This window comes from Syngnathus scovelli, chromosome 1, assembly GCF_024217435.2.
Source record: "Syngnathus scovelli strain Florida chromosome 1, RoL_Ssco_1.2, whole genome shotgun sequence".
NCBI classification, from domain to species: Eukaryota; Metazoa; Chordata; class Actinopteri; order Syngnathiformes; family Syngnathidae; genus Syngnathus; species Syngnathus scovelli.
The window spans coordinates 14,229,831-14,256,780 of record NC_090847.1 but is presented as its reverse complement, the minus strand read 5'-3'; the positions used below and the strand labels follow the sequence as shown (position 1 = coordinate 14,256,780).

The 26,950-nt window shown below is 38.2% G+C and overlaps 2 protein-coding genes across 6 annotated transcripts; one reads left to right on the top strand and one right to left on the bottom strand.

Annotated features, from left to right (window-relative positions):
* Positions 1-1,081: 1,081 nt before the first annotated feature.
* On the bottom strand, positions 1,082-26,329 carry neil3 (nei-like DNA glycosylase 3). Of its 3 annotated transcripts, XM_049758738.2 has the most exons (12): positions 26,109-26,329; positions 25,846-25,958; positions 24,112-24,252; positions 23,747-23,960; positions 23,334-23,408; positions 22,486-22,652; positions 20,975-21,141; positions 20,366-20,603; positions 19,361-19,535; positions 18,769-18,883; positions 14,520-14,609; positions 1,082-1,764 (listed from the first exon to the last, which is right to left on the bottom strand). In XM_049758738.2, exons 1-11 carry the CDS (start codon positions 26,211-26,213, stop codon positions 14,521-14,523), a joined length of 1,599 nt encoding a protein of 532 aa, XP_049614695.1. In that variant the 5' UTR covers positions 26,214-26,329; the 3' UTR covers positions 1,082-1,764; position 14,520. The 3 variants fall into 3 exon arrangements, with proteins under 3 accessions (XP_049614695.1, XP_049614688.1, XP_049614704.1); XM_049758731.1 differs by lacking the exon at positions 1,082-1,764 and having other exon boundaries at positions 11,693-14,609; XM_049758747.1 differs by lacking the exons at positions 1,082-1,764; positions 14,520-14,609 and having other exon boundaries at positions 18,541-18,883.
* Positions 9,675-18,491, top strand: aga (aspartylglucosaminidase). 3 transcript variants are annotated; one of them, XM_049758837.2, is made up of 9 exons: positions 9,675-9,961; positions 12,480-12,633; positions 12,703-12,815; positions 15,122-15,234; positions 15,880-15,985; positions 16,080-16,155; positions 16,206-16,334; positions 17,423-17,556; positions 18,382-18,491. In XM_049758837.2, the coding sequence occupies exons 1-9, from the start codon at positions 9,853-9,855 to the stop codon at positions 18,474-18,476; spliced, it is 1,029 nt and encodes a 342-aa protein (XP_049614794.1). In that variant the 5' UTR covers positions 9,675-9,852; the 3' UTR covers positions 18,477-18,491. The 3 variants fall into 3 exon arrangements, with proteins under 3 accessions (XP_049614794.1, XP_049614786.1, XP_049614801.1); XM_049758829.2 differs by having other exon boundaries at positions 18,376-18,491; XM_049758844.2 differs by having other exon boundaries at positions 9,676-9,961; positions 16,227-16,334; positions 18,376-18,491.
* Positions 26,330-26,950: the final 621 nt, after the last annotated feature.

The window sequence follows — 26,950 nt, the reverse complement described above, 5'->3', positions numbered from 1 at the left end:
TCCTGATAAAAAAAATACATAAACTGGCCTAGTTAGTGAAAAATGAACCATCCTCGCTTTAGCTGCCCTTTAAAACAGATTTGATTGTATTTCTATCAAGGTTATCACTCATCAATGGGATTTTAGGAAAACCACTTTACTTCACTTGGATCTCCTTTTGCCACCTCCTGCATGAAGAGACAAACTTTTTTTTTTTTAACATTTGGTCTGAATGGACGGATTACACACGAGACAACGCGGAAACGGAAACCCCTATCTTTGGCAGACTTTCATGTTCGTGTTCCAAAACGGTCCGCCGGACAGGCTGAGGGTAAAGAAACGGATAGAGAAAATTACACGGACAGACAAAAACCCGCTTCAATAGTCCTGAGGCTGAGCCCGTCCTTTTTTTGAACTTTGTCATCCCATGTCCTTCATCCACAAAATGGACATTTGTCAATCCCATCACTGGGACAGCATGCCCACCTCTGTATTTGAGGGGGGACTTTAGTTGCTAAAGTTTTATGAATGGTTGGAATGTGGACAAACAATGGTTACTTGCGTGTTATAACAGGAATGGAAAGTGTAACTGCTGTATGGCCATGTGAGAATGCTGACATGTATTAAATTACTTTAATACAGCCTTATAAACTGCAGGTTGCACATTGAACCTCAACAATGTTATAAACCTGCGAGCTTCCAGGTGAGCCACCCCAGGTGCCTTTAATCCGTTCCGCATTGTTGTGGCGATAAGACTTAAAAACAAGGGGGGAAAAAGCCCACTTCAAATGTTCTCTAGTAGAAAGACAGGTCCGCAAAACACACGAGAAACCCAATCGGCATCTCCATCAAACAATTCCACTCCTCCTGCTCGTCACACTGAGCTTTTCCCCCCTTTTGAGATGCTTGTGCGTCTTATCAGAGCGTCTCAGGCGAGCCACAAACAGCTGGAGAAAAAAAGAAAAAAAAAAGCTAATAAAGATGCCAATGCTGGAGAGGAAAGAAAAAAGAGGCCACATCTTGCTCTCATGTATGAAGAGGACTATAACTCCCCAGAGTGCTACCTGTGGTTTTGTGATACATTTACCATCTTTTTCCTCAAAAAGCCAGTTTGGGGGTAATTCAGACGTCAGGATTTATTTGCTGTAAGGATTCCGGACTTTGCTATAATTTTATTATATTTATATTTCTTCCTGGGTAGTGTGGCCTTAAAGCAAAGTTTGTTCAAATGTACAGTTAGGATTTAGTTTTCAAACTCTTTGTCAGACATATGCAAAATGGAACTGGCGGAATGCTAATAGTTGGTATGCTAATGTGGTAAGATCATAACCTGAGTAGATAAGAAGCAAAGACTGATTCATAAAGGTTTTACTGCTTGTCACGAATTCCGGTAATATTCAAGCAAAATTTTTCAAATGCCAACATGCTATAAGTTGGTACGATAAAGTACAGCAAAATAACAACCTGAGTTGTTCAGTGCGAAAGCAGATCCCTAAAGGTTTAACATCTTCCCCATTGTTACATGTGATCCTGTACGTTAGGATCATTGGAAACTGAATTGATAGGGAACTAAAAGTTTGACTTTTATCGGAACAAACCGACTGGGACAAGATTGGCGCAATCTGTGCGCCATCGCTGTGCGTTTTAAGTTTTATTTTAGTCAGATAAAGAATCACAAAATTACATGTACAGAATTCCATACCAATATCTTTCTACAGATAATGTCGGGGAACTCACACCGAGACTGCTGCCAGCCTTGCTTCCAGCTTAAGTCTATAAAGTTGTCTGCAACACAAACAAGACACGGTTCAAGAAGACAGCTTGGCTTGGATCGAAAATAAGCATGTAGCACCCTCTTTCAGCAATTAAGGGGAACTCATTTCATTAAGTTATTCATGAGCCCAATGTGTTCACGCAAACACACATGCATACCCAGCTTTGTTTTACTCATATATAATTAAACTACTGTATACTGAAACTACTTTTGCATTTTAACACAATTTTGGACCAGAGTTATATAATGTTCAGTCTAAAGAAGTCTTCTGAATCTATAAAGCATTTTCAGCCCACCTGTCTGATCACCCAACTCGGCTGCCTCGGCCATATAGGATCGCATACACTTTTACAGCCTGTTTCTTGTCATGACAAACCATTATTTGATTGGAATAAGGGTTTCTAAATTGAGCTCACGGCTAGGGAAATTTCATGTGAGTGTCAATTATTATGCAGTGATACTACGACTTGTTAGTTGTTACTTGTTAGTTATTTTGCACTATTACTGTAATTGTTTTGTATTCCACTGAGTTTAATTTATTGCTCTTGACTTGAAGGTATTTTTTTTTTATATTTAGTGTTAGATTTTATTAAAGGTTCCACTGTTGTTCATTGCAGTGTATGTTTCAAGTGACCTATAGGTTTGTACACTGTGTTCCCAATTATTATGCAAATTATTTTTCTCTGATTTTCCTAAATAACTAATGCATATAAATGTCAGTCATCATAATTTTCACATCATCGGCAATGACAGGGCTTCACAATTGTTGCGTTCATTGACAGTTGCTGCTAGAAATTTCTTTGCAAGATGACAGAACGGCCTCGCATAGCTGCTGTTTCAAATAACCAAACCCATGAGAGTTTGTACACCAGGTGAACAACAATGCAACAATGCCAATATTTTGAGATTAATAGCTCACAGCAACACATTGTTAACAAGTATGAACTGGTTCATTCTGTGGAATTTTGTTGCATATATGTCTAAAAAAGTTTAGCTAGTGAAGATTTAAATGCCTTTAGGCCTTTAATGTTTACCAAGACATCATTGAAGACTTTAAATTGTCTTTGATGTTGAACAAAATCATTTGTATTTTTATCTGTAAAGATAGAATTGTACTGTATAATGTATGTTGCATAATTTGCAGTTGTATATGACTCGATGAAAAGAACACTCAAGATTGCCTTTGCTCCCAAACGTGTATTTACGCTCTATAATACCTTCGGTGTGAATCGCTGGCGTATCCTATTGCATAATTATACTGAGTTCATGAAATTCACAGTAAGTATACATTTTTAACATGGCATCCCAGCATGTATGACATCCGTTGTGATAGTGAAAATGAAAGATTCCCGACACCTCAGCGGGCTTCCCGTTGCACTTTGCACCACTCGGAAATGTATTTCATCTATCAGTCTCGATGGGAGCTAGAATTTCATTTACTGACCAAAGAGAGGCAGCAGCATCATTAGCACTGGAGGGCATGTGCCCGGCCGGCAACACGGCAGCACTGTGGTTAATGCTTCAGCCCCATCCTCTGGATCAGAAGCACCACTGCATTGGGATCAAGCCACTGAGATTTGCGTATGTCTTGCTTTTTTCAAATGGATGAAATCAGCAATTAAATAAGGAAGAGTAATCGCTTGATGTCAACATTTTAATTGCTTGTTTTGGAAAGGAGCTACATGTTTAGGAACCCGTTTATCACCAAACTGTTGTCGACAAAAAGATGCCAGAGAACATTATAAATGGTGCTCAGAATAGCTGAGCATCTGTACATTGTTGAAGAACAACATGCTTTGAATAGTTTAGAGAAAACTCCAAGGCAGCTCAATATGAATTGTGTGCCATTCAGCAAAAAACAAACATATAAACATTTCTGTTTGATGAAATTATATTTGATGTTTATAAAACAGGCGGCTCGGTGACGCACTGGGTAGCACATCCGCCTCACAGTTAGGAGGGTGCGGGTTCGATTCCACCTCCGGCCCTCCCTGTGTGGAGTTTGCATGTTCTCCCCGGGCCCGCGTGGGTTTTCTCCGGGCACTCCGGTTTCCTCCCACATTCCAAAAACATGCTTGGTAGGCCGATTGAAGACTCCAAATTGTCCCTAGGTGTGAGTGTGAGTGAGCTTGGTTGTCTGTCTCTGTGTGCCCTGCGATTGGCTGGCAACCAGTTCAGGGTGTCCCCCGCCTACTGCCCGATGACGGCTGGGATAGGCTCCAGCACGCCCGCGACCCCCGTGGGGACTAAGCGGTTCAGAAAATGGATGGATGGATGGATGGATGTTTATAAAACACACTCACACTCACACATTCGCACACGAACACACACACACACACACACACACACACACTCCACACTTATGTTCAATCGAATGTTTCCAAAAATCATGTAGAATTAATACTAGAGTACATTTATAGAAGCCTCAAACTTTTTTTTGATGTTCCCAAAAATATTTAACAGGTATTTGATTTATAACAGATTTTTAAATTGACTTTGATGTTTCCAGAACTAATCCATTATCATAAATTCACTGAACTATAAATTGTATGTGATACTTTGTTCATAGAAGATAAATTACATTTTGTTTACAAAAACATATATCTTGGATTCTTTAGAAAAACATTGTGTTGACTTTTTATTAATTATGTTACAGTGTATCCATTGCAGAGTAATTTAATTCCAAAAATATTCCAAAATATGTCGTTTGGTAATTCCTCAATCATCATCATAAAGGCTTCAAAGACGCAATTGTACAATCTAGAGTCTTCAGACGTCATTGAACATAACATGTTTTGGGATACAAAGAAATTTAATCCAAGTCTAAACATCTTGATTTATTTTAATTAATTGAATTTGGAGATACAACGGCTTTATATAGAATTTGCCCCCGGAATTTTTTGTGTCTTGACAACACTGCCAAAATTACCAACCCTTTATTTCAAATTCTTGACTAGTCTTTTATTTGGGTACCTCTGTTTTACAAAAAAAAAAAACACTGAAGGTGTGACATACTACAAAATTGTGTAGCAGGCTGTGAAACTGCATGTCAACGAAAAATCCCAAGACTGCCATTCAACACCCGTTTGGAGCATTGAAATCAATCCCAGTGTTTTTGCAACGCCACTGTGCTAACAGTTGATTGATTGGCTATGCATTTTTTATGACTTGTCATTTTCCTGACGTTTCCCTCCCAGTGATATGGCGGCACACACGTGACTGAATTTCCCCGCGGGCGCTGCGCTAATCTGTTGTTAATCCGCCGTGTCTGACAGCGAGCTGGGCTAGTACCTTGCATGACACCAAAATGGGAAAACGCAGAATTAAGTCGAGATGTAATACGAACCAGAATCATGTTGTCTTAAGCATGACAGAACAATGTTTATACTAGTCGTTATTAAATAGTATTCTTAATCCATTTATACTTTGTTTAGTTGATGTTTGGGTTCTTAGTAAGGTGGTGCCCTGTGAATGCAGGGTGTGGTCTACCTTTAGCCCGGAGTCAGTTTATATACTATTTATGTGCTCTCTCTCTTCTTTGACAGGATAGGCGCAAGCTTTACTAAAAAATGGATGCATGGCAATGATGAATGTTTAAATGTCATTTCATTAAACCAGACCTTGATTAAACAAAGAAGGTTGCTTTCAACAAAACGCTAGCTCAGGTATTTGTCAACACCACGTGACAGAGAAAAAAGGAACACAATAAATTTGCACGCTCACTGGAATTTCTTGGTTGCGCTTAAAAGACAAACTAACAATGATTCCCACAATGTTGTCATAAACGTCAGAGAGGAGGTTTTTTTCCCCCAAGTGACGCCTGATAGATTTGGCTCACGTTCCTCTCTGAACTCGAATGAGTCCCCACAGACTATTTCTTCCTTTCTTCCTTCTTAGGATGTTTATTTCACATTTTTTGTTGATATATTTTGTGCCCTGCGACTGGCTGGTCACCAGTTCAGGGTATAGTCTGCCTTTCGCTCGATGTCAGCTGGGATAGGCTCTAGTACCCCCCGTGACCCCGAACAGGATGAGCGGCGTTGAAAATTGATGGATTAATATATTTGGCATTCCAACAACAATTTACATATTTTTTATGCTATTTTGGTATTATAATGCTCTTTAATTTGTGTGTTCAGATGCATATTATCCATCAGATTTCGCTGATACGCAATTTCCTTGCAGGCTGTAGCAAGTTTGAAAGACAAAGATAGTGATTCATGCATCAAAAGCACATTTTTATGCTATTTTTATATTGCAACATTTTATTAAATCACCCTAATGCACTTAGTGTCAACATCCTACTAGCATGATTGTGATTTGTCTTGATTTCATGCATTGGCTATAATTCTATGCTAAAAATCTCACTCCCATTACTGTCAATCCTGTTAATTAACCAAAGGGATGTTCAGCACAAATAAAACAACATAAAAAGTGGCCCAAGATGGGCCAACACACATTTTAGTGGTAATTCAATTTTTTGTTGAGAAAGTTAGCAAAGTCCCATGATTCTGTGAAATGGCCCTTGTGTTTTCATCTGAATTATTTCTACTTTGAAATTTGTTCTTAAATACGTTATTGATATTTTGAAAACATACTTCACATAATGAGCATTTACTATGTGTTATTTTTTTCTTCTTAGTAACAATAGGAAACTGTTCCTAATATTCTGTCTGGTTTAATAAAGGTTAAAAAAAATAAAGAATAGAGTTCCTCTGAAGGTTTACCTGTTTATAGGGGCCTGTATGCTGCTTAAAACCTTTTTATTCTAATTGCAACATTGTGTCTGGGGCAAATGACGAGTGCAGGCAGTTCAACATTCCAACTGATTTTGGCACAACAAATAATAAATAAAATAATAAAGCACCTTGTGCTTGTTCAAGTTATCATTTCAAAGTATTATTTGTATGCCTTTTTTCTAACATTTTTACATATATATTTTGCATATTTGCATTTCCATCTAATATTTTTGTCAATACTTTTTCTAATATTTGCTATGACATTTGTTATGGCTGTTATGACATCTTTTAACAATAGTTTTACATTATTCACATGTTTGTATTTTGTGTATTTTGTATTTGTATTTTATAAATGTATATTGTTTTATTGTTTTATTGTTTATCTTATTTTTTTATTTATGTTAATGAGTTTCCTAATGTTTTTAAAAACATTGTAATAGTTGTGTATTTCTGTTCCATTACGTTTTATTTATTCAAAATATTTTGAGATTCTTTGTAATTTTTGCATTTTCATCAAATTTGCCAGTCAGTTAAATGTTTCAACTAGTTTTCTTTTCTCCTATACCGATTCATCTCTGCAGCACAAAATAAATAAGCAAGCAGCTTGTGAGTGATTATTGAAGTAATCACTTCAAAGTGGCGATGTTGTTTAAGTCGCTGCGCTCTCATCTGTTTTCTCTTCTCGCAATCTGTAAGACTGCATTTTGTTTAAAAGTAAAAAAGAACAATGAATAAAATATCAGAGAAAATTGTATGCATGGTATGAATAATGTAAAGGCACCTCCTCAAGGTCAGACCACATTGTTAGTAGTCCCCCCCTACCCGCCTGCTCGCTGTTACTTTTTGATCTTGTTTGCTGTGAGGAAGTCATTGTAGCCCATCCACTTGTCTCTTTGAGGCCCATGGCGGGAGAGACGCTATTTTGAGGAGAGATGTGTGTGTGTGTGTGTGTGTGTGTGTGTGTGTGTGTGTGTGTGTGTGTGTGTGTGTGTGTGTGTGTGTGTGTGTGTGTGTGTGTGTGTGTGTGTGTGTGTGTGTGTGTGTGTGTGCGCGTGTGTGCGTGTGTGTGTGTGGTGTCTCTGTGTGTGTGTCTGTGTGTGTGTGTGTGTGTGGGGGGGAATCAGGATGAGCATGTGGTGTGAAGGCGGTGGAGTGCCGTGTTAGCACATTTATGCCAAAAAGTTTCTCAGCACTGCATGTTTGATTTATTCAGTCACAGTAAACATTCTCACTGGGGGAGAAACTGAAAGAATGTTGGCTCTGCGGGTTTATATCATTAAAATGGTAAAATATTATTATTATGATTATTATTAGTAGTAGTAGTCGTAGTATTGTTAATAATAATCCTAATAATATCGCTTGTTTTTCTATGTGTGCTCTGCAGCTGGCTGGTAACCAGTTCAGAGTCTTTGGAATTGGAATTGTCTGTTTTTGATCAGGTTTGCTTGAGTTTACTCTTGTCGTATTGCGCAAGTTGACTGATCTAATTTCTATCAAGGCTATTTTGCTCAGATACTTGTACTTTAAGCACTTTGTTACTGTATACTTATTCTACACTTTTTCACGATTGTATCAAATGCATAATCCTTGGCTGCCATTTTAATCGTGTTCAGATTCTGCATGAAACTGATGCAGCCCCTGCACAAGAAACAAAAAATTAAAAAATCAAAATAACGATCAAATATATTGAAAATGTGGATTTTCAAATGTATACAGACAAGAGTTAATGACAAGTATTTAAGTTTAAAGTCTTATTTTTCTTAACATTTAACCAAGCAGTTCCCGAGTCCTAAAATATGCAATTTAAGTAAGTTTGACTCCCGTACCTTGAGTAGCCAGGAGAGAGATGTGTGCATACGTCACCATACGTTCCACTACACTTTTTTTTTTTTTTTGCAGTCACTGGTATAATTCCAATGTGCCATCAAAGACAGCAGACTGACAAACGGCCAGCAACAAGTCCGCCTGTTGATATTTGCCAAGCACAAACAGAGCATCCCAAGCCAAGACATCCGCCTGAGGCTTCTGTGCACTAAAAACGACCCCCCCCTAGAGAGAGGAACGCCACAAAGGCCCGGCCCCGAGCTGTTCCTCCGCAATTTCGATCCCGCCCGCCTTAAACCAGAACACTCTGAGTCAATCTGCAAGTCAATAATGAGCCTCTAGCCATGATATCACCTGGATGAAGGATTCCAATTGAAAAAGCCCAGGGGAACCCACTGGTTCCATAGCTACAATGCTAATTAATGCTAATCTTGTCAATGCAATGGATGTTATGAATAGAAAATCTCCCACATAGGAAGGGTGAACATAACAATGTAACAAATAAAAATGGTATTGTTTTTTATTTCTTTAGGAATAACGACAGCTGGCAAGAGGTGAGGTCTATTGTGATTGACAGGTTGACTGTTAATCACAGAATTGACATGTCAAAACCCTGAAATTCACCTGATATTGTGTCTTTGAAACCAAACCAAAGACATGTCGGGAATACATGGTTAGGCCAGGTAGGGGAGTATGCAAAGTGTAAAAAAATATTCAGAATGATTACATGAAATTATTTTCCATTTCGAGGCTCAAAATAACTTTTTCTTTGAGAAGTTTTACCAGTTAATGATTTCATCTTAGTAGGAATTTGTAAATTTTGAGGAGCAAGTTTTAGTTACAATTAATCCCAGGGATCTGAGGCAAGAATAGAATAGAATAGGTCTTTATTGTCATTGTCACACATGTACAACGAAATTTAAAAAGTGCCAACCGATGAATACAAAAAGGTAAAAAATAAAATAAATACAATAAATAGAATGAAAAGTTAAAAGCTAAAAACCACACAGAAGAACATACACAAACATGGTCATTTTTTTAGCAGCATTTAATGTGACTATTTTATTAAACAATAAAAAAATACCACAATATAACTGGGGGGAGTTTACTGTAACTAAGAGATTTTTAGTATTCGAATATCTCACTGAAAGTTTTTGCTAGTTCTTTCAGACTTTTATCCTGCATCAGTTTACCATTTTAATCAAATCATCTAGTTTTAAAACTTCTTACACTGTATTAGACAATAATAAAGCCACTTTTATTTGTTTTTGTTGAATTTAACCAAATTATGCCATGGTCCTTGTCAGTAGCTGTTTACTATTTTTGACAGGTTTACGGCACGTCTCCTTTAAGAATATGCCTGTCAAACATGTGACGTAATCAGGAAGTAACTTGTGATGTGTCTGCAAAACCAAATTTTGGCATTATTATTAGCGCAACATAATTTATTTGAAATTAGAGGTGAAGCAAACTATTCTGTCGGTTGAGCATGAATTGACAAAATTAAAGAGTCGAGTGCGGTGCTTTAAGGTCAGAATGCCGACATCTCTGCTGCTTTTCTCTTTAATATGCCTGCTCACGCTTGGACAAGCCTCGCTACCACTGGTTATCACTACATGGAGCTTCAAAAATGCGACGGCTGCAGGTATTTCATATTTCTTTTTTCTTTTTTTGACTGCAGTCAAAACAGCCACCACTCAAAAAGAACTGCAGTGAAGCTCGCCTTTAAACTAAGACTTAGTTAGTTACTAAGTCAAGCAAACCGCTCTTTCGTTTTTTATTTCGCCATTTTCTATGAATTACGGTAGAAAGTGCGATGGGACGAGCGCGTGACACCTAGTTTTCAAAATCAAAGTTTTTTTTTAATCAAAATGTGTTGTCTCAGTATAATACAGTTCCAATTTATGTTTGATTTGGTAAGAGGCGTGTGTGCGTGTGGGTTAGAGGGCAGATATGTTATGCACTATATATATATATATATATATATATATATATATATATATATATATATATATATATATATATATATATATATATATATACATACATACATACATACATACATACATACATACATACATACATACATACATACATACATACATACATACATACATATATATATATATATATATATATATATATATATATATATATATACATACATATATATATATATATAAATATATATATATACACACACACACACACACAGAGATATGTACAACAATCAGCATAGTTTTTGTACCATTTTTAAAGGCAGTACAGCACATTTGGTTCACAGGACTACTTAAGTGCGTCACACAAGCAAAGGCGTGGGACCCAGATGCATTTGCAAATACAACAGCTAAAAAATCAAAAGTAGATTACCAGAACAATTAAAAGAATGTATATTGAGGAATTTTAAGCACATTAACAGCAAATGACAATGGAGGGAGCAAAGTGTTTTTTTTTTTTTTTTTTTTTTTTTTTTATAAAGGACATTAATAAAGGCAGATTTGAAGGGGTCACATAAGGATTTTGGGAGTTGAGATTTGATCTCGACTCAAATCCATAGCTGCTATGTTATCTGGTGATAATGTGAAACTTAAGCATCAGCGACTGCGTTTGAAACCGAGTGGGACTCATAACTGCCAACCCAGGAAGGGGCTGCCATCGCTCCATTGGCTTGTGTGTCGGGGATAATGCACCAGAAAGTCGTAGATTGTAAGTGAAAACACTTTCGCATTCACTCGGAATTTTATCTGTCAAGGCGGCTTTCCGCCAGGTGCGCTCCACGTAGCTGCGCTGACAGATGAAATCTGGACAAGATGGGAGTTAACTGGAAAAAATGTCCTGCGCTTGATAGATGGAAATTCTTTAATTTATCGGCTGTACATCATTTTTCCCCCTAGCCTCCTGAGGCTGATGGTGTGAAAGCGGGCAAATTGACTCGCTGTGTGCTACTGGTATCTTATAGTAAGCGCAACTTGTCGGCCTTGAGATTTTGCTGTATTCTAAAGTTTCTGTTAAAACATCAGTGCAACACTGGGCATGGAGCAACAAGAAGCCCTACCCCCACACACGTGGACATAGGGAAGCATAAAAAAATAATGACGACAGAAGATGTTTGCCACCGAGTTACATCATATCTTCTTGTGACAGCAATTTGGCATCTGCGGATGTGTGCCCGGTTGAAGGAGTGAATTTAAAGCTGTAGCTTTTGAATCGCTTGGATACAAATTGTTGTGTTTTGTACTACCTGTCCAGCCATCAAGTGTGAAAGAACAAAAGCAAGAATAATTTTTGTGAGCACAAATTGTGTCTGTGATCAGGCACATTTTTAAGCTAAAAATTAATAAGAAAAAATACATGTAATATTCTGGCAAAATAGTAGTTATTTTACAAGAATATTTATTCGTTGAGCTTTGTGTTTGTAATACAGTGGTCCCTTGAAAAACAAGAGATTTGACTTTAAACTTGCATTATGAGCACTATTTGGTAACAGGTGACTCGGCTTCACAACAAATGGCAATTTAGTGGATAACATTATTATCAAGGAACAGATACTTGAGCACAAATGGTGAAGCAGCACATGTAGACAGATACTAGCACAATACTGTTCCTTTATACCAGTGGTCCCCAAGCACTGAGTTGCTCTAGGTCCGTTGGCCACATTAGACCGTGCCGCACAATTGAACAAAAAAACTTACAGTACTTAGGGTTTATTTATTTGCAGAGGCTGTAAAATATCTCTATTACATCCGTCTATAACTGACTCTTGATACATTTCAAGCTGCTGTTGTAAATCCACATGCTAGCAAAATGAGTAAAATAAACGGATGTATTTGGAGAGTTTTTTTTTTCTCTCTGAGCATTAAACACACAAGCCTATGCCCAAGAAGAAAAAGAAAGGTGCACAGAAAATACTAGAAGCTCCACTGGAAATATGGATTTACGGTGACAGGTGATTTCCACTAACGATGACCAATATGCTGGCTTCAAAACTGATCCATCCAAAATGCAAGTGCCTTGAGAGTGTCATACTTGGTTGCAAGCTGCATCTCAGTCTTTGCACGTTTTCAGCAATTACATATCTTCAAACAATTGTAATGTATTGAGAAACAATAGTCTGAATTCACAAGTAACAATTAAAGTGGTATGTGTTTGTGTTCCCTGTCCAGCGTGGGCGGTCCTACAGTCCGGTGGCTCGGTATTGGACGCTGTGGAGGCGGGGTGCAAGCGCTGTCAAAAGGAGCAATGCGGCGGAAGTGTGGGCTACGGTGGGAGCCCAGACGAGAGCGGTGAAACTACGCTGGATGCCATGATTATGAATGGGTAAAAAAGATATAGTATATATTCCAGAAAGTAAGAGGGCGAAACTGTCAACCGCGTCTGTATGAGTAGTAACACGATGGAGGTGGGCGCCGTGGCTGACCTGAGGAGGATCAAGAACGCCATTGGCGTTGCAAGAGCTGTGATGGAGCACACAGAGCACAGTTTGCTGGTGGGAGAATCAGGTATGACAATCAGAGTGTGAAATTTACCACCTGAGACGCATTTCCAACTCCAATTTGCGTAGAAAGCAATTTTCAACATGTAACCTACCCATTTTAGAAACCTTAACGCTGTCTTGAAATCTTGATTTCCAACCCCTAACACCGTATAAATTTCAAAAGCTTAAAATTATTCCCTAACCCTAAATTGAAACCCTAAACAAGACTTCAAACCTTAATTTGGAACACTAACCCTCAAGTGAAATCTGAAACTGTAACCTAAAACCTTAACCCTATTTTGAAATCCTAATTCGAAAGCAGGATTAAAACACCATATCAAAAACCTGAATTTGAAACCCTAATCCTAAATTGAAACCCAAACCTAAACTTAAAACCCTAATTCGAGACACTAATCTTGTATTGACAGGATCATTTAAATGACTAGCATGACTGAAAACAAATACAAAAAGCCTGATTTAAAACCCTAACCCTGAATTTCACCTAAAACTTCAACTTGAAACACTGAACCCTGCTTGAAACCCTAACCATAAAACATGAATTGGAAAACCCTTACACTGGATTAAAAACATTATCAATTATTATCATAATTTAAATTAATTCATTTGAAATCCTAATTTGGAACCCTAACTCGGACTTGGCACCATCATCTGAAATTCTAACCATGACATGAAATCTTAATTTAAACCACTAAGCCTGGTTTGACGATAGAGCCAGTGCCATATCCAGCTCGAAGTAAGCGTGATGTTTGTGGTCAGTAACAATACACAGGGGAAGGTTGTAGCTTCTAAATCCAGTTGTTACTCAGAGAGCAAAGAAAACATCTTATGCATGAAAGCAACTCGTTACGAGGCAGGACGGATGTAGGCTTTCATGTTGCTTCCACCGCATTCTGACACTAATCACGTGTCAGCAGAAATGGAGACCCATCAGACCAGCCGATATTTTTCCCTCTCTCTTTCAGCTGTCGGATCCGTCCATATTGTAGGTTCCGTGTAGTTAAAACAACAGCCGAATCATAAGGTGTGATCTTCAATGTCCTGCATATTTGAGAAATGCTCTCCTGCATATGTGTATTCAGTCTGGACATTTCTTCTTTGACCTCCTGCCATCGTTAAGGCATTTTCTCCAGGAGAACTGCCACTAACGAGATATTTTCTCTTTGGTTTGTGTCCCCCTCAGACAATTTAACTCTGTGAAGCCTCAGTTATGTGTCGGGGAAAATCCCACCAGTGTCGCAGATATTCCCCACGACAACCAATCACTCCTATAACATTACAGCACTCGATTTAAATTGGAGCGTATTGTCACGGCCATCTTTGCTTGCCAATGGAGTGACTGATTAGGTGTCGTATTTTCTCAGATAATGAGAGTGCATACCATTAGTTGAAATAAACAGCGACAGTAATCATTTCAGTCATGTCGTGCCCTTGTACAAACCGTAAAATGGTATGAAATTCTTCTGTATGTTCCGAATGGGGTCAAAAGTATTGCCGTCTGGTGGGAAACTCAAAAAGTAGTACCGGGGTTCTCCGAGTTAGAATGCGTCGTAGTCTTTAACTAATATAAGATCATAAATATAGTAAATATTTGAAAAACACGAAGCCAAAAATATAACACAAGTGAATGAAAAACAAGTACTATTTAGCAATTCATAGACTAAGCTGAATAATTCTATTACAAAAAAAGGACTCAATAAAAGACTACTACCTCAAAGCTTCATCTTTCCAAGTGGACCAACGTTAATGTAGCCGCATGAACCATTTTGTGAAGAAGTCGGTTGGCGTGTTGGCGGCGAGTCTGGAAAAAGGAAAAAGACAAATTGGCTAAAGTTTGGGATTGTTTCACAAAAAGTGTAATGTGTACCACAACAGCACGTGTCCGCATGGACATTTTTAAGGATTGCATTATTTGATGTTAACATGAAGGTGGGATCAAAATGGCATAAACAAATATGAATCGCCCCCTGCAAATTTGACTGATTTGGATTCAACATAGCCAAAATTGACCTGAAAATAAAAAAGTGAACGGCACAAAATGGGCAGAGGCTCTCATAAGTGTTCATTATCCTACATTTTGTGATTAAATTGGCGTTCGAAGCCACCCTGGGTGAAATTTATTCCTAAACTAATTTAAAGCAACCTGAAGGCATCTATTGAGTGCTCCGGTTTCATCCGACGCATGTTAACGCCTGTTGGACCGTATCTGGCTCCTCAGTTGCGATTATATTTTGCTACGAGAGCAAATTAGGGCTGTAAAATTGGCTCTTGTCAACAAATTCTAAGAAGGCCATATGTCAACTTTTTTTGCAGCGACGGTGTTCGCAGAAAACATGGGCTTCATCGCTGAGGACCTGACCACCGTCAAGTCGCTGGATATTTTTACACAGTGGCTGAAGGGCAACTGCCAACCTAATTACCGAAAGGTAAGTGTGCCAGTATGTTGATCAGTGTTTGCTCCGGGCATGCTGCTACAAAAAGATATTGAACTCGACTGGCATGCTGATAATTATGTTATTTGTGGGAAGAAAATGGTTTGTTAGGGTTAGAAGTTTTTTGTTTCATTGGTTTGATTCATCCTGACCTTCTAAGTATAGACCCAAGAAAGTACTTAACTCACTTGTTTTTCTATATCTATACTATATATATATATATATATATATATATATATATATATATATATATATATATATATATATATATATATATATATATATATACATATATATATATATATCGATGTTATTTGTGTGCGTGTTCTGTTTGTAATTAGTTTGTAATGAGTCTTTTTTGTTTTGCTTTTTTAGCAACTAAGGGACAATGTTTCTTTCTTAAAGGAGCTAATATTAATCATAGGCATATATGATTTTATATTATCATTGGCACAAGGCTGATCTCATTTCTGATGAAATATGAAATATTTTGGTGGCTATTTTTCTAACCTACCTAACTTATTCTAGGGCCTTTTTAATTAAACATATATGTAATCAGTAAGTCACATTCTTTACTATTTAAAAAAAAAACTAAAAAATGAACGTATATAAATAATTCAAATCCTGTTTTTTCCTCAGAATGTTTTTCCCAACCCATCCAAATCGTGTCCTCCCTACAAACCCCAAGTGCAGCTTCAATCAAAAAAGCACCTTCCTACTAATATTCGCTCCCACGACACCATAGGTGGGTTTTTATGGATTTGCATGAGCTGGATGATCATTTCAGATTGCCTCCAATTTAGTAATGTACAATTGTTTGTTTGTTTGTTTTTTACCAGGTATAATCGCGTTTGATCAATACGGCCACGTGGCAGCAGGGACGTCCACGAATGGGCTCACTCATAAAGTTCCAGGGTAGGACTTTGTAAATTATTGTGGCTTCAGTGGCAAATATACATGTCCAGGCATTTTGTATGCCAACACAGTCGAGTTGGAGACTCTCCCATAGTGGGTGCGGGAGCATACGCTGACAGCTTGGCAGGAGCTGCCGCTGCTACTGGAGATGGGGACCTCATGATGCGCTTTCTGCCCAGGTAGCTCCTCTGTGCTTTTATGCTGCTAGTATAACAGTAACATTTGTGTTTAGTTCAAGTTCCTATGATTTCACCTTTTTTCCATGAGATTTTTCTTTTCCGGGAGTTTGCATGTTCTCCCCATGCTTGCATGGGTTTCCTCTGGTTGCTCTGGTTTCCTCCCACGTCCCAAAATTATGCGTGGTAGGCCAATAGAGCACTCCAAATTGCCCGTAGGTGTGAGTGCGGATGATTGTTCGTCTCTGTGTGCCCTACAATTGGCTGGCAACCAGTTCAGGGTGTCCCCTGCCTACTGCCCGAAGTCAGCTTGGATAGGCTCAAGCACGCCCGCGACCCTCGGGAACCCTTGGCAGATAGATGGATGGATGTTGTTGTTTTGTTTATTTTGTCCTCTCAAGATTATGGCTTTTAAGTTCAAGAAAGGAAAAAAAAAGGAACATCTTTATTTATTTGAAAATGCATTTTTGTAAGCTTTCCAATGTTGCTGTGCAAGCATAACTATCTAAAAGTAGTCAGGTTATGAATACTATTTTTTTTAGTATTACTAATTTTGTTGGGGGATACAGTGGATTCACGTACATTAGTTTTGTTCAAAAATACATTTATTGTAAGATTAGAACATTATGTATAAGAAAACAACTAAATTCCCATAAGATTGACTTTTGACTTGAGGAAAAAATACAAATTATTTTCTCTAGATGACAGCTTTTTTTCTTAAGAAAATACAGCTTTATTCTCAAAACATTACTATTTGCAGAAAACCTTGACTACTACTGACTACTACTGTTTCTTATCTGCGACTATCTTAAAAGATCACGTTTTTGTCATATTATTACTACCTTTTTCTTGTAGACGTTTTTGAAGAACTTTTTGTGTAACATTGTGACTTTTTGTCAAAACTGCAGTTTTATTCTTGAAATTGCAGAAAACTGACCTAGGAGTACATTAATTTGTCCTATGAAGAATGTATAGTGTTCCGCCTTGAGGGACAGCGATGCACCCCAAGCTTACTGAGACAGCTCGCTTAGCGGCCGTGACAAGCGCTCATTAGTTGGCCTGATGCCTGTCCAATTCCACACTGCCGACAGTTACTTGGCGGTAGAGCTGATGAGGGCCGGGACGGATCCCTCGGCAGCCTGCAAGATGGCCATTTCCAGGATTAAGAGGCATTACGCTGACTTTTTTGGGGCGATCATCTGTGCTAACGCAACAGGCCATTATGGTGAGTGTTTGGATTCACTTACACACATGGATGTCACTAAATGTGCCAGAATGCCAAACATGATTCTTACTTACCTGAGAGACAATATTCAACAAATTGTTGGCTTTAAAAGTAAAACGAATATAAGATTGGTTACATTTTCAAGTGAGAGATGGAAAAATGTAAACTGTACTTCATAATGCCAGCTGTGTTGAAGGGAACTTGAGGAATGTCTTTGACTGGGGCAAAATCTAAAAACAGGGTTTTAGAGCCTACAGTGTTAACTGTTCTGTTGGTAAAATAAGCACAAGTACCTAGGGTGATGCATAAACATTATAATTTAGTCTGATCATGACATACTGACAATCTCATTTGTTCATCAGCCACAATGTATCTACCAGGAAGACACTGTGGCTGATGAATAAGTCATATTATTGTAGAAAATCTGCAGCTATTTTTAAGTTGACTTTATTGGGCATATCCAGAGTCCAAAACTTGATTCTGAATCACTTGAAAGCCTTAAATGAGATACCTGTATTACAACTTGAAGCCAAGAGTACATAAAACATGAAAATGTGCCACAGAACTGTTTCAAACGTGAATAGCAGAAAGACAGAAACCCAGAGGCTACAAAGATAACTTTTCCATCACTCACCAAAACATCCAACGCAAATCCATATGAAACATCCCCAGAGGAATCATTAAGTACGTGTGAATGTAATTGACAACCCAATAGTTCAGCTATTGACAGGCACAAAAAAGATGTTGAGCAAGATTACTTGTTTTTTTTTTTATACCCTAACAACAAACCAATGATTTGCTTTTGCTCTTTTTAAAAAGGTGCAGCTTGTAACAAGGTGCCAGGCTTATTGAAGTTTCACTACATGGTGTCTGACAACGAGTCAGATGTACCACTTATAAAGTCAGTGGACTGTTTTTAAAAAAAAAAAACCAAAGGTTTGAAGAGAAATTGTCAACAATAAAGTAACAATTGTGACGAAAGGCTTTGTTTGGCGTCTTTAATAAATATATCAAATCTTCATAACACACTATTGAGAAGAAAAGTAAATACACATTTATGCTACAATATCATCCTTTTTGAAAGTATGGTACTTTAACGTGTTTCTTTGTCATGAATTAAACATAATTTAGCCCTAAATTAATGCTAACAGCCTGGCAGGATAGAAAGGCCAAGTCCGCCCTCTACCCACTGAAAATAATCGCACTGTTTACCCTTTTGGAAGCCGCAGGTGTAGAAGTCGCGGCCGTTGTTGGGTCCCAGCTTGAGCACAGTCCTCACAACGCATCGTTTGCCATGGTGACAGAAGGGAAAATGCAAGTCAGCCCACTGGAAAAACAAAACACAAACTTGCTGAATTGTGATGTTGCAATTTAAAAAAAAAAAAAAAAAAATGTGGGGGGGGAAGCTTATTTGGTATTAAAAAAAAAAAAAAAAAACTGATTTATTCAAGAAAAACATCTAGAAGTCAATATTACAACAAGAAAGTTGTACAATTCCCAATTAAAATTTGACACAGTAACAATTATTGTCTGGAAAGAAATTACGATATGAGAATAACCGTCCATTTGTTTGTCTGAGAAAAAAGTTGCAATCAAGGAAGAAACTATTTTTTTCAAGAAAAAATTATTATATTTTTCTCAAGAAAAAAAGTGATTTATTTTTACTAAATTTGTAATATTAGACACATTTATTTCAGAAAAATATTGTATTATTTTGTCTAATTCAAAATCGGAGGACTAATAGAACTAATACTAATCCTTCGTATCAGCAAAATGTGCAGACACAAGGAGTGTGACTTCTCACCTGAAAGAAGTTGCATTTTGCCTCGCGGGGAAGTGTGCAGGCGTAAAACCGTCGTCCTTTATTGTCACCGTCCTTGTGGACCACTCGCAGGAGAGCTGGGCGACCGTGGGATGCACACAAAGGGGGGGTGCTGGGGCTGGAGGGGCTGCGCTCCATCCCTGCAGTTGTGTGCACACTAACAGAAGAGACAAAACAGCTATAAAATAATAAAATACTTTTTTTGCAGGATGGAGTCTTTTTACTCAATAGTGATTTTATTCTTTCAAAAAAGTGTTTTCTCCAGAAAAAAAAAAGCTTTATTTCTCAGAGATTGAAGGTTTTATCGCAAAATGCAGTGGACCCCCAGATAGTCATGGATTTCCCCTCACCAAAAAAATTATTCTTTTTAATTTTTAAGGCACAAAAAAATGTGTGGAATTTTGGTGGTATATCCCTGCTTTTTAAAGATGTTTTTTTTTAACTCCAGTGCAATTATAATCATCATCAATTATTAGCATAGTTTTGCTATTTGCAGGCCAGCATGGTCCTTACCCCCGCAAATACCAAGGGGCAGCTGTATATTATTTTATTCTTGTAACAGCGTGAGTTTTTTAAGTAAAACTATTTTCCTGAAATGGCACTTTCCTCTTGGAAAAGTAAATTACTCATATGTAATTACGACTTTATGATTTTGTTCTTGTGAGATGATGCCATGTTTTTAAAAAAAAAAACACTATTCTCGCATTACTATGACAATTCTAATATGTTCAAAATGACACAAATGAGCATAAATGGCACAGAGAAAAAAAAACATCCAATTTTATTCTCTTAATATTGTGACTTTGATGCACGTGTGATGCAAGTGAGGGGGTCCGGCGGGACCGTGATGTGTTGTTACTGTTGTGTGTGCACTAAAGGAGGAGATGAAACTTGTCTCGTTAGAGTGGGAATAACCTGAAAATGAAAGTTGAGTACCCTCATACTTGGGAAGCTTTTATTATTGTTATTCATGAGCGAGTCACTCACCCCAACTTGTTAGAGGGACCGCCATCAATTCTCATTTTCTTGCATGGCCGACTGGATGAGGCCGGCATTTCCCCGTGAGACAGCTCAGGCACCTCGCTTAAATCAGAGAAAAGCAGGGTGGACGTCCCGAAAGCGGAGCGCCAGTTCAGTTTGCGCTCCTCTCGGGGTTTTGTGAAGGCAGTGCAGGTGTATCGCACCAGATCGGTGGAGCAGGGCGCAGGGGCGTCCTCTCTGTGGACTGCAGAGGAAGCGAGAGACATTTCATATTTATTCTGAAGCTCCGCTCAAAACATAGCTTGTTAAATGCACACTTTTATGACAAACAATATTAGACAACATTGCCATGTCCAGGAGTCCCACAACTTTTCCCTTTGGGCCATTTCAAAGCATCCAAACTCGAAACATGAATTGCTAGCAAAATATAACATTATCATTATATAGTGATCAAATGATCATTGTTAAATTCAACACGAGTGTGATACTGCTAAAACAAATGTATATACATCAAGTCATGTAAAACAAAATGTGAAATGAAATTGAAATAAGTGTTGATTATGTACTTGCCGAAATAAAAAATAAATGTATTACACAAACTAACAAGACTTTTACCCGGAGCTCTGGGAGTGAGGCAGGCGTCGCAGCTTTTGGTGGCGGGCCGGTTCAGGAGTGTGCACAGGTGACATGCCCAGTCCTCTTCCTCCCTCTTTGCCACATTCTCATTGGCTGCTCCCCCGCTGCTTGCCCAGCCAATCAGGGTGTTTCTGACAGGAAGTTGACTGCGAACATGAGACCTCAAAATAAAACTTTGCCATTTAAAAAAACAACAATTTTATTTTACTGCACTTATTTCTTGTTAATAATAAGACAGAAATATCAGTAATAATTTCAAGAAAAACTATCAATAATAATACAAAAATGTTTTTTTTTTCACTTTAAGAATAACAATAAGAAACACAAAGGTAAGGAATGGAATATTTCACATCCAGTATGTTATGTATTAACTGGTTATTTTATCACAAACAAGATATAAGATAAAAGATACTGTACTCTTGACTGTTTTGATGAATATTTTTGAAATCAAAAATCAAGAATCGTAGTTTATTGAAATATTCAAGTTACTGTCATAACGGGGTCTGTAAACTTATTATTTAGTATATGAGACAATTTGAAATGTTGGTACAGAGCTTAGCAAGCATCATAGGCATGCTTGATTCACTTTCACGGGCCACATAGAATTTTGTAAATATACTACCACAGCAATATTGAAAAATACTGCAAAATGGAAAAAAAGTACCAACCCAAGCCACCACCCAGAAAATGATACACAAACTGCAGGAGGAAGCCAACTAAACATTTACACTTGTAGCAGCTGGCGAGGCAACACCAGTAGCAGGCGGCGTGCATTTAAATATAAGTGCCGCAACATGAAGCTCCTCTATGTTTGACAAGAAGACCGCCAATCATGGTGAGGATGGACAGAGAGATGGATGAAGGATAGAGTCGCGCTGATGGCTGCTGACAGCAAACTTCCCTCGCAGATTGATCTGTCAGCTGTGTAATGTGTTTGAAGGGCTTTCGGCGGGGAGCCCTCGCTAAGCCTCGCACAAACACCAGCCAGGAGGTGTTGAGCCCAAGCTCTGTCTGGCAAACATACACTGAACACGCACATTGGTGGTGTCGGAAACACTTCCCTGCTCCCCGCCAAGCCCATCTGCTTGCAAAAGATGGCTTCTCAGAGCTGAAACCTTCTATCCGTAAAGCTTTGTTGAAGACAGAAAAATGGTTCCATAGCTGACTTAAGTAGTATTTTAACTATGTGTAGTTATAAAACACAAGCTTCTAAACTATCCTTTTGTTTTGTGGCAAGAATGAAAAAACAAAACAAATAATCAACTAAGTTTGGGTCAAATTGACCCAAGTAGTTGATCGGTCCCTTTTTGACCCCAAGTGGGTTAATTTTGAGCCAAATGTATCTTTCAAAGGAAGCTCTTTGAGCGTGGAAGGTAGTTTACCACCAAAACAAGTTATTCTAAGAAAACCATTATTTAAGCAAACTAATTAAAATCCCACATTGACCGGTCACTTCATTCAGGACCCAAAAAACAATGTTTAGTTCCCACCTGATGTAGATGCTGGTGGTGTCACGCTTTTGACAGCGCTCACAGAAGTACGTCATCCTGGCGTTGTCACCGAGACGACAGACGGTGACAGCGCCAGAGCAGCGGCCGCACCGTGGACGTTTGTATACTTTGTAGTGTGTGCTCAGCGCAGAGCCAGACTTGCGACACTGGTAGAGACATTGAGGAGAGGGTAGTGTGTAAAAAGGCCAGATGACGCCATCAGCATGTTCAAGTTATATGGACAGCATATGGACTAAATCATCAATTGCAAACAAGCTATCTGCAGGTTACAGAAATTGTCATCTTACCCAAAAAGGGCTATAAAAAAAAAAAAAAATGTTCTAAAGAATGTGGCACCTTTTTTTTTTTTTTTAAACTGTAAGATATGTTCATCATAAATTTGGGGTTTAGGATTAGAACTCCAGTCTAACTTTTCGGTGGAAAAAATTGCCAGAAATAAAACAGATAGACAAAAAACACTATCTAATATACACACATTTGAGGTAATTGTAAATACATGAGAAAAATAGTAAATGTGTTCCTTTATTTAAAAAAAAAAAAAAATCACTACATATTCACCAAAAAGCGAAGATATATGTAAATGTTTCTTTGATATTTATTATGCGGAAACAATCATGGGTTGTAGACAGAATACACAAAGATGACATATATAATGGATTATTTTATCCATTATATATGTCATCTTATGCTCAAATTTGTATAAAATAATACAGAATAAGCAAAAAATAAAGGTATAAAATATTTGAAAATAAATACAGGAAATTACAAAAATGTGATTTTAAAAAATACACAAAAAATGTAACACTAGCAAGGGAGTGTCATCTCACCTTGTAAAAGAGAAGAGTGAAATCACGCGTCATCTTTACCAAATGGTGAAGCTGCTCCTCCGACAGCTGCTCCACCTGAGGAAGGCACAACCCCAGTGAGTTATTACCATGTGTAACGCAGCCATGTTCAAAGTCTGGCCCGTGGGCCAAATGGGATGACTGTACAGTATTCTACATTTTCCAGTTTTTTTAATACGACATTTCTAAATAAAAATAAATATTTTTTTTATATTTGAAATCATATCAAATCTCCAAATGATTCAGTTTCTCCAGCAGCATTGCATTACTTTCTGTGTCTTAGCCCCCCCACTGAAACACATCACTCGATAAAATACCAGAAAGCTACAAAGAGTCTCTGGTTGTCTCACTTTCCAAACCACCATTTTCAGCTGCGCATCATCCATCATCCATACCTTCACGGCCGGGTGTAGGCCCGCGTCGAAAAGAGCTTCGTTTTTAATGATGTTCCCCACTCCCGGCATGACGGCCTGGTCCAGGAGGACATCACAGAGCATCCTGCCGCCGTGGCATCTCGCCGCCTCAGCCGAGCGTGAGGGTATGAACACGGGTGAGCACACGTCCAGGGACTGAAGGGCTTGCACACGCTTCTCGCAGTCACCACTCAACCTGTGAGAACACAAAAATTCAACACACACTTGAACACAAGCACACGCACGTACTTACATCGAGTTAAATCACTTTGGGCAGGCTCACCGGACGGGGTTTGCTACCCAAGGTGAACTCATGGAACCTCAATCCAGTCAGATATTGGGCTTACCTCAATTCCACCGTACTGTCAAAGAAGCACACTTTGTCGTTGTCCAGGTGGATTTCGAGCACGGGGACGGAGCCGCTGCCAACGCTATGTTTCTTCTCAGCACCGTTGATTCGCATCGAGCCATTCATGCCAAAGTGGACTCTAATAGAGGATTCAGTTTTAGTGAAGAGTATGAAAGCAAATATTTAACAAGTGATATAAGCAGGGAAACGGCTTTTGCAGAGTCACCATGGCAGAGAGTCAATCAAAAGTGAGCATTATTTTCTTTGTGGAGGCAGGTATCTTTTGATTAAGCTCTTATATTGGGTTTTATTAGATCAGGGGACGTCCAGCTCTGGTCCTCGAGCTCCCCGTTATAATATAATATAATATAATATAATATAATATAATATAATATAATATAATATAATATAATATATAACTCTGTTTTTAAAAAAAAGTGTGTGCATCCAAGATTATCTGTTCAGTCAAAAAAAAAAAAACCTGCTTTCACTTTGGAAACCAATGTAAAAAAAAAAAAAAAAAAAAAAAAAAAAAGCAGTTGCCTATTTTCTGACATCATGGACCAGACCACCAGTAACTGAAACATAATTCGTTTGTGCTGACTGCACTGTCCCTTGAAAATATTGGCATCTGTTTTTGAATAAACTAATATAAATTATATGGTTATTTTTATCCAATTCATCCATTTTTTCTCAGTTTCCATCTAGATAAATTCAGTGCTTGAGACGTGCAGTCCATATGTTTACATATGATTGTTTTATGAACCATGAAACATTGAAGTAATAAAACCACCGATTTACTTGCATTATTGTTGTAATCAGACATGACTTACAGTACAAACTTGTTTGGTAGAAAATTGTGGCGCTGTCATAATGAATGCTTAAAAAAAACTGCAAATCAAAGTGTTTAGTAAGTAAAAAAAATAAACTGTTCCATATTAATTCATTTACCTTTATTTTAACATAATACTAACCTATGAAACCAAAACAATTATATATAATAACTCAGATACTTTTTATTTTAATACAGGTTAATTTTATTGGTTCTGTTTGGTAAAAACATTTTTAAACTAATTGCATCATAAATAGCAATAAAAAAAACAAGATTGTTTAAACTCTAAACTATCTAAATATTTTTTGTTGTCGTCCGTTGCTCTTGCTTTAAAGTTAAAGTTAAAGTCCCAATGATCATCGTCACAAACACATCTGGGTGTGGTGAAATTTGTCCTCTGCATTTAACCCATCCCCATGTGATTTTGATCCATCCCCTGGGGGAGAGGGGAGCAGTGAGCAGCAGCGGTGCCGCGCTCGGGAATCATTTGGTGAGCTAACCCCCCAATTCCAACCCTTAATGCTGAGTGCCAAGCAGGGAGGCAATGGGTCCCATTTTTATAGTCTTTGGTATGACCCGGCCGGGGTTTGAACCCACAACCTTCCAGTCTCAGGGCGGACACTCTACTACTAGGCCACTGAGCTGCATTGCTTTCCTCAATGCGTTGATTTTTATACATGTGTTTGTATTCTTTAAAAGGTGTGTTTGTAGACCTGACTTACGTGTCCAAGGTCCATGAGATGAGCCAGTCGATCACTTGATAAAGTACATTGTTGTACCTAATCATGTGTCTGCTAAATTTACGTAATAGTAAAACATCACCTTCGCACGTTTGTCACTGTGTTACAGTGCCACTTTGGACACGAATGATTAGAACCACTGCCTAATCACATTCTTTACCTCAACGCGTTAGGGCCAAAATACAAGAAGAGCTCCTTCCCCAAGGTGTCGACGCCGGTGTACTGACAGCCTTTGAGCCTTTGGATGGCGTGGTTTCTTTCCAGCTTGAATCCCTGCAAACACACGAACGTCACTACGGAGAAGTTGTGGTCGAGTTGCACTGATTTTTACCAGACGATTACTTGTTATTTTTGTTTACTAAGTGCATTGGTTGCTATTGCAACATATCAGTCGACTAAAAACGTCTATTGCGGACACCATACCTTCGTTGTGAACATGCTGCCTCGCATCTCTTTGACTCTTTGTCCTTTCTGGATCCTCGCGCTTATCCTCTCGCCGTTTAATGTACACCCAGGACCTTCCACCATCTTTTTCTCACTAATGAAGTGCTAATTGTTAGCAAGTACCGTAAGACTTGCGCTATTATCTTCCCCGCCACTTATTCAAATTGGTGCATGCGTAGTAGTTTTTGTCTTTTTCTTTTTTGGTGTTTAATGGCGGTTGGCAACCAGCTTTCACTGAGCATTACCGCCACCATTTGGACTGGAGTGTGGTGCAAACGGTTCCCTCCCTGAAAGACGAACCAACTAAGTAATCAATTATACAAATAAATACATAAAGTCCAGGGGGTATTCCGGAAAGCAGGTTCAACATACTCTGAGTCTATCCCTGAACTATGAGTTGACTTACTCTGAGATGGGAGACTCTGAGTATCCGGTTCCAGAACATCCACCTGCGTGCACCTTGCTTTGATTTTAATTTCATTGTTTTAAATGGACTTAAGCTATTAAACACACTCAGTATTCATTTAAACTAATATATGAATTCAGTGGCTACTTCAAATAATTTAAACCGCAAACAAAATATTGTTTTCCAATGTCCTCTCAGTGAATTCTATACTTCGTGCATTAACACTTTACACAAACAAATCTATATTTAATACCTATTTGTTGGAATAATTTAAGTAAAGCCTTGGCCTGCCAGACTTGGAGGCCTCGTCTTTACGGGTTTATGACTTTCCTTTTATCTAGGTTCTTCCTTTTTAGTGATAGGGATGTCTTTTGATCCCTGTCAGCCATATGTATCCTTCCTGTCCTTATGTTGT